Source organism: Lonchura striata, chromosome 3 (genome assembly GCF_046129695.1).
Source record: "Lonchura striata isolate bLonStr1 chromosome 3, bLonStr1.mat, whole genome shotgun sequence".
NCBI lineage: Eukaryota > Metazoa > Chordata > Aves > Passeriformes > Estrildidae > Lonchura > Lonchura striata.
Window position 1 is genome coordinate 44,137,100 of NC_134605.1, and position 12,285 is coordinate 44,149,384.

Genomic DNA, 12,285 nt, shown 5'->3' on the forward strand with positions numbered 1-12,285 from the left:
TCCCCAAGGTAAAGTTCCAGAGTTCTTACACAAATTCTCCCTTCTTGTTTAAGTTAAAAAAATAGATAAAATTAAATGAATATTTCTACATTTGTGTACTGTTTGAAATCAACAGCACTGGATTGTCAGACTTGGCAATTCAGGCTTTACTGAAAGCAACTCTTTTTCATGTCACTTCCCTTGTGATAAAAAAATAATTAAAAAGTCCTATAGCTTTACTTTTCCCATCATCTTCTTACAGCCAGAGGAAGTTTCTGTTTCTTTATTTGTGTGGTCATTTTGTCTCATAATTTTGATTTCTCAGTCAGCTGAAAGCCTTCAGGGCCACCTATTACTCTTTGGTTTTGGTGCTGCCTTGCTTACGTATTAATCACACTTTTTTCCTTGCTAGAGGGGTCTCATGAGATTTGGTGCTGCCACAGTATTTCATGCTGAATAATGTGCAAGAATATACCTTTCTAAAATTGATTTCAGCCAAAATCATGCTATTTCCACTGATATCTATAAGCATTAAAAATCAGTAAAATTAAAATGCTTTGAGATCATACACACAAAAGACATTACTATTACAGGATATGAATCCTGATATCTGAAACTACAACCTTATGTTAAAACTATAAATGAAAAAGAAACCTCTCACATCACTGATGTAGAATACAAATACCTACTAGTCACTGACTACATAAAACCTTTCTAAAAAGAGACAAAGTTAGTTTCTCATATGGAGATACTGACAAACTTTATTTTTGAAACATTGGTGGGCAAGCCATGATGTGGTTTTTTTCCGAAGTAATTTCAGATAACCAATTAAATCATCCCTGAAACAAACACCACCAAATATTCTATACAGCTGGCATTGATAAGCACTTCTAAAATACAGAACCAGAAAATAGAGGTTGCATATGAAAACAGCACAAATTGTCTTGGATCAGTTTTTGACTGACAGGATATTGATTTCATGGGGTTTTTTTCTAGTTATATATATGCATATATATATAGCTTTCTGAATCTAAGAAGCAGCAAGAATGAAATATTAGGTGTCTAAGACAGAACTAATACAAAATCCACTAAACTATCACTGCTGGAGGAGCAGCATAAAGCTTCAATGTACACAGTTAATTGCCTTGTGCCAATCTCCTGAAGAAAATCAAGCTGAAGGTTTGATCTCATGGCATATTTACACACACAAGAAATGGCTCTAAAAAACAAGGCCTTACATAGAAAAAAAAATACAATCAGGATGCCTGTGTACTATACAGCTCCCTCATAGACTAAAAAAATCTACTGAATTAATTTCCAGTGAAAGAAAATGGATCTCCACTTGCTATCCATACAAGAATAGGATCCTCTCAGATCATGCATTCCATTCTGAGGCAGGAATTTGGCACTTGTCTGAGATACCAATTTAAAATTAACCATTGGTTAGTGACCAAAACTTGGTCTCATGGTTGAGGCCACTCTAACTAGAAAAGTGTTTTGTATATAAAGCTTATTTCTCAAAGCTAGGAGACGACTGCTAGTTCCTGAAGGACATGATGAATGACAGAGCACTTTCTGTTGCTACTTCTTTTAAATAATCTGGCTGCATTCTCCCTGGACATGGGCCTAAAATGTCCTTAATGCTTTCAAGAAATTCACCTACAGCTTCTTAACTATGGACTTCAGCGTCCATTTTATAAATTGCAGACAGCTGTGATACAAAATTAGAGTAGCTAAAGAAAATACTTTTTTTCCAGATTGCTTGTCAACTCCAGGTATCCACTATATGTCAGCCTAAACTAACTGAGAAGCATATAAATTCAGCATTTTTTAAAAAAGAATTCACTCTCATTAAGTAAAAAAAAAAAATAAATAGGCATTTAACTTAAATATACATATCTGTCTCTGTAGATTTGGGCTTTACATTCAATTTTTTTTTTAAATTACTACAAACTTCATAGCTCATCCTGGAATTATTGCAAGCTAAGCAGATAATAAAAAATTCACAAGTAAAAAAACACATTCATAAAATAGTTTTAACTTAGCACCCCAGACCACTCTTCTGCTGCCATTAAAACTGAAATGTCATTTGTAAAGGTTTTACTAATGCGTTAAAAAAAGTACCAGCAAATTCAATTTGGAAATAGAAGTCAAAGTCAACATTTATTGCACATTTCCTTTTAAAATGTTACTAAAAGGATTATCTAAACAAATATATTTGTGGATATATATTTCAAATATATTTGTGAATATTTCAACAATTTTAATGCACATAAAATTAAAAAAAAATCACCAAACAACAAAAAACAGGCCAGCTTGGCTTAATTAGGTCACCACTGGAAAATAAAATAACTAAAATTATCTTCAGACAAAGGTTTTTTACCTATCAGTGGTCTCATGAAAATTCTTTGAGAAGTAAAGTCAATGTTGTCTCCAAACATGATAAATATGAATTGAAATAATGGCAAGCATGAGCATTTACCACTGACCAAATATGTTTTACTAGGGTAGCTAGGGCAGTGACTTGACATTTCTTAATTTCACTTTAAAAGTAAAATCTCACTTAATACTTGGTGATTCTTTTTAGTTTACTACAAAGATTCCAAACTCAGCAACAACAGTGACAATGACTTACTTCTCAGATTTCCCATTCCAGGAGTCAGGCTCATTCTGGGCGGCAGCGTGCTGTGGTACGGTGGAGTGGTGCTGAACAAGATGTCATTTGGCAAGGCCTGGTCTATCATGGAGCTTCGAGAACTGGCATAGGAAGATCCCCTTCGATTGCTACATATGCTTTCATCAGAGAGGGTGCGGTACAGCGTCCTCCGTGGGGAAAGGTTTCCATAAAATGAAAACTAAAGATAAAAACAGGAACATGTATTGCTGGTTGAAGTGATTCATACAATCATAGCCTCATCATCAGTTCTTGGGAGTGTTTTTCTGGACAGGCACTCTGGAATTCTTGAACCACTACAGAAGACAAGAGATTTCTTCTGCCATATCAGATCTACTGAGGCCTCAAAAGTGTTACTGAATTAAATATTCAGATTTCCTCTCAATATTTTGGAACATATCACCCTGGATTAATCAGATACCGTGCAGTTTTAGCAACAATGAAATGTTAAATGAAAACTTCACAGCCTTATGAGAGCAACATTTTACAGAAATGTATATAAGGTTACCAACTCTGGCAAACATGTATGCAAGACTATACACAGAACTGTTTGATTTTAATTTGAAATGACCATGCTTTACTGTTAAACATTCTGAACTGATATATGCTGCCACATAATTCATTGGATGATAAAAATTACTTGAGACTCTGCATCTCTCTGGATATCACATAACAGGCTTAGAAAAGAGGGTAACAGGGATCAGTGAAAACTGCTTATGCATTTCAAAAAATTACTTCGACCACAACTGAAATAGCTACAGTAAAACAAGATGCTCCTGTATTGTAAAGCTGGACCATTCCACTTAGTAATTTCTCATCAGTGCAAACAGTTTTCAGTGCATCTACAAAGCACAGTTAATGCCTTAATTATTTTGTCCTGCATACAAGAGTTACATGTTTCTTTGTAATTAATTGTGCGTTCCATGTTCCCTATGCAGAACAAATGCTTAAGAGAAATAGCTTTTGCAAACACTGAATATAGCGTAGAACCTCACATATTCAGGAAATTAATTTCTGACTTCACTGTCAAAGGTAACTGGCTCACCAATAGCAAGGTACTACCCTCCATGTAGGCACAGCCACTGACTGTACACTGCCAGCTCCCAGTGGCTGGGGCTCCCAGTGGGTCAGGGCCCATGGTCTCACTTCCTTAACTTTTGTTTAGGTGCCTTGGAGAGGAAGGGGATAGCAGTCATTCATCTCAGCCACACCTCCCCTCTCTTTCTTGATTCTTATTTAAGCAGCCAGAAACACTGGCAGTTCTTGGAATCTTCACAAAACCCCTGCAATTATTGTATCAATCATAAATCATAAAAACCTCTAGGACCTGGCCCACAAAAATTCAAGCATATATAATGCACACTTAACATACCTCATATTATAAAACATATATGAGCTGAATTTTAAATTCAACTCTGCACTTAAAAGTTTCCCATATGTTACTTTTGTTCAGACACGATGATTATGCTATTTAGCATACTGTATAAACACAGCAGGTTAAGAGAGCATTGACTTAATATGGAAGTGTGACAAATATCTCAAGTAATTTAATTCTTTGTTCTTTATTCCACATTAAGCATAGCATTCAGAACCATTTACTTTGGGGAGCAGCAAATTTTAAGATCGCTATCCACTTACTGTGAGCTATTAAGCATTACCAACTGTCTTCATACTCTAAAGATTAGATCCAGGCTCTCCAGTAGCACTGACAATTGTGCCTTCTGAGAAGCTGCCACTGATACCTACATGAAGCTGACTTGGATTTCCAGCAGAATTGTTAGTACTATTACAGGGCAGAGGAAAGTGGGCTTCATGTGTTTTAATATCACACAAGATGTACAAATTTAGGCCTCCTTCCTTGAAAATGTCACTTTTAACCTTCCAAATTATAATGAAGTTGCTCAACCTACACCCACCTCTGGTCAAGCTAAGCAAAGACATACTTAAATTAATACTGGATTTTATAGATAATTATCAAACTAACATTTCCCATTCTTGCGGAAAATGATATTTTGGGACTTATGGTCATCCCCATACAATAAACTTAGCTTGTACAAAACAATATTGCACTCTGTGTAGCAATTTTGGGCATACCAGAAACCCATTTCTAAGGTTACTGAAAGACTGAAACACATAGAGCCAAAGAATGTAGCCAACCTTTCTTCTCCCTTCCTCCATAGAGAGGCTGTCTGGCAGCATCAACTTCAGAAAATCTTCTTTGGACAAGACTTGCTGGCTTTCAACAATAGCATTCCTGACAGAAGTTTGGAGTGGACTCGATGCAGACACAGCATCAATATCATCATACACTCTGTTGAGAAAATGGATGTTTTTAGCAAGAAATTGGATTTGAAGACTGCAATCATTTTCTGTCAAAGTGAAAATTGTTAGAATTATCTCCTGACACAGCACACTGTTTAGAATTTTTTTTTTATCACTTTACCTTTATGAAATTGTTTGTGAGTACAAAATGAAATTCTTAAACCACTGAGAAATGGAGTTTAGGAATACTAAAGAACAATTTAAAAAAGCATAATCCTTATTTCTCCTATCACGCCTCTCTTTTTTTTAAACACCACACTTCTCTATCAATACAAAAGTTATATTTATTTCAACATTTTCAAAGGTCCATCATTAAATACTTTAACTTTTACTTCCATAGCAAATGTAAAAAAATCAATATTTTATAGTACAATATTGCATCCAGCTTCACAATCTGGTAAAGTTACTATGGTCATCACAGCAATGTTTGGAAGTGCATTGGCAATCAATTGCCCAGTTTAAGTATATTTTATAATCAGCAATTTCATAAAGCTATTTAGATAAACAGGTGTCTTCTTTAATTATCAGTACATAAGAATCTAGTTACAGTGAACAAAAGACTGTCAAACTGAATTATTAAATTTCAGCTCCTTCCAGTGAGAGAGACAGGACTTTAACAGGTTTGCTCTGAGAATGCAATGGAATGAACTGGAGACTCCAACTCACAGAGAACACACACTGGAAGCCATTGCTCTGCCAAGTGCAGCCTCATCAGTGACTGTCTTCAGTACAGAGAAAATAAGCTTTGCTATGGTAAAGTGTAATTCTCAGTGAATTATAAGCTACAGTGGCACAATATTCAGCAATTGACCTGATATTCATCATCACTGCTAATTAGAGATGCTATTTTATTTCAATATAATTATCCTCAGAGAGATATTTCCTCACTGTGATATAGAGAGTTTTCCTAGAAAGAAAGAGGGGAGGCAATACTGTATGCCACAGAAAAATCTGAAAATATTTTTTTATATAGGAAGTGTTGTCATATTAAATTCATAGTTCATTAACAGAACTATATTTCGAAGATAATTTTCTAAATTGCCATTGTTTCAGTCTAAATACCCAGATTCATGATGCAATTTTATTTTAAGGCTGCCATTCAAAACAAGGAAGCATTGTTTCAGTAGTTCATTGATTTCAAAATAAAAAAAAACCTGTGGGAAACACTGAGGATAGTCCACTATAATTTAAATACTACTATGACCAAACAATTTATGTAATTAAAACATTGTGGGGGAGAAACAAAATCACCTCTATGTTAACCAGGACAGGAGGGTAGTAACCCCTTCTACTTTTGAAAATTAGGAATTTAAGAGCTTTACTTCAGATTCATATTTCATAGCATATATATCCTAGCATATATTTTTAAATAATACTCTTGCCATAAATACACACACATATCCAAAATTTGGTATTAGATAAAAATAACCCGTTCCCATTAAACAAAGAATAATCCAAATTAAACATTTGAAAATGTTACATCTGGTACTACATGCCATTTGGTCAATTTATTGAGATAGACAGTGGCTGGCTATAGTTTATTGAGACACAGCACCAAAAAAAGAAAGCAAGGACATTATCCACTACAATGATTTTGAAGCCAGCAGGAATTTCAAGGTAAACTTCAAACAGCAGATCCAAACATTACTTTTTACGGATACACCACTGTGAAAATATTATCTCTCTACATTTGAGATACTGCATGTTTTCCTTTGAGTTCAAGCCTTTTTCTTCCACCTAAGACAACACATTTCTCATGAACTATTCCAGTTTTAAGCTTCATTAGACACATAAAATTACAGAAAAAAAACCCTGAACATTTAAAGGCAAATCAGAATCTGTAATTTTTTTCTGTCCTATTTTAAAATTGATTTTCACTACCCTTCTTCCCCCAACAAAATAAAACAGAGTGCTTACTCATGACATTCTGAAACTTCAGATTCTTCAGGTGTAGGACTTCCTTCTGATTTTTTCCATCCAATGACATATTTACTCACTGCTCCTTGTCTGTGGTAGGATTTTGAAATCGAACCAGACATCTGCTGACTACTATTCTGCGACACTATATAAACTTTGGAGGTATCTAGGGAGCCACTCTTTTTAGAGCAGTGCGTTGATGGGCTTCCTGAATGATGTGACCCACTGGAAAAGTGAACAAAACACACAAAAGGAAAAATTAAACATGCTATGCAACAACAAATCAGAAACACTTCGCCTGGTATGCAGCAATAATTACCACAGTTAAGTTTTGCTGAAGGTTAAAATCAATGAAGCAAAATTGGCACAATAATTTTCTAAACACCAAATGTATACGCGTTAAAGCTCTTTGAGAACAGAATTGTGATGAGTTTCCAGAGCAAACAATGCATGGAATTCAGCTTGCTGAAATGCCAATGCAAACTGATGTGAATCAAAACTAAAAGCCTAAATTACATATATATATATATATATATATACTCAATTTGTCTGTGCAATTTTAAGTAAATATGTACACACACATTTACATAAAGAACTACATAGGGAATTACTCAAATATCTCCCTAATCATAAAACCTATGTACTTTTCCATTTCACAATAATTTTTCCAATTGATGCAAGATTAGCCTGTGCCTTTCAATCAGACATACTAATATTAAATTACCCGCAAATTTAAGAGAAATAAATTTCAGTTCAACAAGACAGTCCTCTGTATAATTTTAACAGACTCTTTTATTATTAATAATAGCAGTAGTAGGCACGAAGACATACTTTAAATGAAGACTCTAAAGCCTATTTCAAATAAATTAAAGCAAACACTTCCTTGAAGAATAAATTTCTTCAAAATAACCATACAATACAAATTCACTCATGTCAAGCATATAAGGAAACCAGTATAGAAGGGATTATTTGGTTATTTTCTTGTACTGATGGACACTGAAAACAGGAAAATCAGAGGGAAATAAGAACAAACAATTTCTTCTATCCTTTACAGAGTAAAAACCTTAACACATAGACCAAAGCTTCAATTTCAAAGTCACCATAAAATGGGAACTGAAAGATAAAGGCAACCAGCTTATAAAAGTGTACTTTCAACAAGATATACAACAGATGTACCATGTACACGTTTCACTGGTAACAAAAAAAAAAAGCTGAAAATCAATCATAAATGCCGTTCAACAAGCAAAACTGCAAAGCATACACCAGAATAATGTAAATTAGGGGGGATGGTATGCAATGCATTTTCTCTATATGAGAAAATTGTCCATCATAAATTTTTCTGATCTCCCTCAGCAAACCAAAAGTATATGAAATAAGTTCTAGGTGCAAATGTCTCTTTTACTTAGGTATGTTTCCCAGTTTTAAAAACCTAAGCAATTTGCACAGGTCATCTATAAGGCCTCCATAAGATCTGGGAGGAGGTCTGGCTATGCTTTCCAGGCAGACTCATCAAAAATTACTTGAAAACTGCTCATACAGGCATTTAAATACAACAAAAACATCAAAATATTTTTAAGTTCAGTTTCAAAGAAGGGTAAATAGAATAAAACCAACATAAAAGTTATCTGTATGTTAACCTATAGGCCCCTAGTTTGTAAGAAACACATACCTGGAATGAGAGGAGATTTCACTCAGGTCTCCCATGCTGCCCTCGGCCGTATGACTGGTGGAGATAGCAGAGGCATAGCTATGGACAGCGTAGATCTTTGCTGGATCATCGTCTGGCCCCGGAGCCTCCGAAGGCTCCGTCCACTGCTCCGTGTGGCAGTGCACCCCAGCCCTGCTGCCAGCCAGGTGCAGAGGGGCCAGCAGCGGAGCCGGCATGCAGGGAGCCGTATCGATCCCGCTGTCCGTAGAAGCCCCCTTTATATACGTTAATCCAAGCAGCTCGGGGTCCATCAGGTCTCCAGAACCAAAGTGCTTCTCATCACTGTTGCTGGATGTATTGCTGGATAAGGTGTTGCTGCTGGAGTGGCTTGAACAGCTTTTGTCCCCAATCTTAACAACAAGAAAACAAACCAAAAGACATCCCCCTCAAATTAAATAGTAAGAGATCTATTTTCATATAAATTACTGCATTTGTGCCATTCAAAGACCATTTCATTATTTTTTTTACAGTATGCTATCATATAACTGCAAAGTATGAAAAGAGCCAATTATACCACCAGTTTCTGTGAAATGAATTGCACAGCTGGCTAGACACATTAAAGGTTGATGTCACTGCAAATAAAAAGGCTCTAGTTCCATCTTCTATCGCAAATCTTAAAATCAGAATTGAATTTCCTGATTATAGGACCTGCTTAGCAGCCATAAAATTGCATTTCTGAACAGTTAAAATAAGTATTTGTTAAAGCTAGAGGCCTTGGTTATCATTTGTTTAAGCAAGCTCTACTGCAAATCTGAAAAACACCAAGGACTGAATTATTGTTGGCTTTTTCTCAGTGTGGCTGAAATATGCAGCTCATTGGATTAAATCCAATTGGATGTGTGGCTAGTTAAATTGAAGCCAATTGTGATGTGTGTGTACCAAATGAAAGTAACTTAAGTCATAAGGCCCTAAACTAAGCATGGCTATTGAAGTGGAATAATTACATCAGACTTTTGTGCCAATAAAGTCCAGGGGTTTTGTTTACCTTTAAAAATAAATTTTATAGAAAGTTGGAGTAACTTATGTCTGTGACAGTAGCCAGAAAAAAGGCAGATGGACTTCTGCTAGGGCAAATGGACTTCCATTAGGTAGGCTATAAATGGGAAGGGTGACTAACTTTTTCATGAGATCCCTCTCCTATCAGATGCTAGGTGATGCTGTTGCTCACACATAAAATGTAAATTCGCAAACAGCATAAAGACTCCTATCCATATAGCAAATTTTCCAGGTAACAAACATTATGTACTTTCCATCACTAGGCTGTTGAGGATTTTGCCATTACCGAAGACAAGCTACTAAACAAGGTAGACTAGAAAATCTGTTCAGAATTCCCAACACACAAGTTACATTTTTATAGTGCTTATTGATAATTACACTTCATAGGTATTTCACATAAGATGAAAAGCAGTATGCTAAATATAATTTTATTTTCTTTTAAAGGGTAATTAAATACTGCACAGATTAAACAAGCCAATATAAATGAAGATGTAAACTCACAGCTGAGTGGAGACTATACTAGTTTTATCTCCTCAATGCCCCAGACCCAAGCCCTCTTGGAATTCTGAGTTTGTAAACACAGATTAAGTATACTTGATTCAACCCACATCTGGGTGAGCATAATATTTGCCTCCCAAAATACACAGAGGTCTTCATAAATTACTAAAATGTACTTTTAAGATTTATTTCTGTAAGTCCAGAGTAGTTTTTTGTTGTTGCTATTTTGGAGTTTGTTTGGTTTTAGAGTTCTGAATTACATCCAAGGAGAAGACTTACATGTGAAAGTTTGTTTGGCGACTCCTTGCCACTGCCTTCTTTCTGTAAAGCTCGGTCTTTGTAGGAGCTCAGGACTTTGGTTGATGGTGCATGCCACTTGGCTTCTGCCAAAAACAATGGAGAAAGGCACACGACTCAGCACAAGTTTCAAACCTGCACACTCTGCAATCAGACACAGGTATCTGCACAGATGTCATAGCAGTCCCTGCTTTCACTGTCACATCACGTGCTCTCAGTGAGTCCAACCTCCACATGGGGAGGTGGCTGCATTTCAACAGGCACTGCATTGCAAAGAACATGCACTTGAAAGATACAGTGGGTTTTATTACCAGAATGTCTAGTTCCTTCCAAAGTTTCCTCTCGTTCTCTGCCTCCTTCACACTCCAGTGAGCCTGAACCTTGGTGATGTTCATGGAGTAAAGGGGACTGGCATCTTTTAATGTAAGCAGAAAATTAAGCTGTTAAGGCTTTTATCCTGTAAGATTAATTACATTATGAACTACACCAATTTTTACTCTTAAAATCAAGTATTTTGTGACTTTTAAAAATAATCATAATTCCCAAACATTTCCAAAGTCTGCACAGAAATATTTACATGCAATTTTTTAAACAACACACTGTTAAATTTTAAGTGTGAGCATGCCAAGAAGACACTTAACTTTAAGAAGAAATGTATTATTGGAGCTATATACTCAAAGGCTTTTGCAATGAAGAACCATGGTAGTAATATAGGTTTAACCTCTTTGTGATCTAAGCCCCACAGAAAGTAATCATAGTTTTGCAGGGTTTCACACTGAGAATGTGTAAGTGTGTACCAGATCCACTGCTTTCTATTATACTGCAAAAGTTTAAACATTTCACAAAGCAACAAACTAAAACCTAAATTGTTATTAGAAATAACTGTTCTGGAAAAAAATGACACAAGATGCATTTTGATGAGTTGACTGTCAAAAAAAAAAAAAAAAAAGAAAAAAAGAGCTACAGTTCTATTTAGCTGCCAGAGATTTCACTGAGTTATGTGAAATTCCTTGAAGAGTCTACAAGATACTGCATATATATCTGCTACATGGAATATCTTATCCACAATCAATCATGCCAAAGCATTAATAAGCTTCAAATAGTCAATATGATGCTTTCAATATTCACTTTTTTTTTTTTTTTTTTTTTTTTTTTTTTTTTTTTTTCCTGAAAAGTAGCTTCTGAAAGCCACTTGGCAAGTCTGGAATGCTTTTATATTACTCTGTTATAGATACTGCCATAGCTCAACATTTTGTAACAGGAGTGTTTTCAGCAACTGTACATACACAACAAAGTCATAAATTTAAAGCAGTTTAGAACAGATCTCTCAAATAATATTCTTATAACATGAGTTATATTGGGGTGGTCTTTTATATATAGATATACTGAAATTTCAGTACCAAGGGATTAATAGGGATGCAAAAGGACCATCTATGCACAGCCTTTTAGGAAGAAGAGACTGAAATTCCTACTATTTGAAGACACATACTAGGGAATGGGTGTCACTGAAACAAACATAGGAAACAAAACCTTTGAAGACCATAGAGATTTTTTTTTTTTAGTCAAACACCTTCTTTCTGAAGCAGGAGGGGGAAGTATTATTATTTTATTCTAGTTCTGAACTACTAGCTGATTTCTGGCCTTTTACTGGGAAAATAAACCTAAGAACCATTTCTCATTTATCTGAATATAAAAATATGATCCTAAAGAGTTAAAGTAGGATGACTTTAAAATTACAGTTGGATGCATGTTACATCAAAGATCAGTAAACCTGTACATCCTAAAAGATACTAACAGTGTTTGGAAAAAAAACTCTAGAAGACCCATACAAATTTTGCTTAAGAAATAAGATGCATGGGAGCACTTTCAAGATTTAAATTTAAAAAATTTAAAA

The 12,285-nt window shown here is 35.2% G+C and overlaps 1 protein-coding gene across 3 annotated transcripts in view; it reads right to left on the reverse strand.

Annotated features, from left to right (window-relative positions):
- Positions 1-12,285, reverse strand: part of SIPA1L2 (signal induced proliferation associated 1 like 2) — a 123,334-nt gene that overhangs the window by 13,496 nt on the left and 97,553 nt on the right. For all 3 annotated transcript variants that reach the window (XM_021527120.3, XM_077782112.1, XM_021527122.3), the window contains 6 exons: positions 10,703-10,806; positions 10,374-10,477; positions 8,562-8,950; positions 6,893-7,117; positions 4,811-4,964; positions 2,615-2,834 (listed from right to left, as the gene is read on the reverse strand). In XM_021527120.3, coding sequence (XP_021382795.1) covers positions 2,615-2,834; positions 4,811-4,964; positions 6,893-7,117; positions 8,562-8,950; positions 10,374-10,477; positions 10,703-10,806 — 1,196 coding nt within the window. The remainder of the gene's footprint in view (positions 1-2,614; positions 2,835-4,810; positions 4,965-6,892; positions 7,118-8,561; positions 8,951-10,373; positions 10,478-10,702; positions 10,807-12,285) is intronic.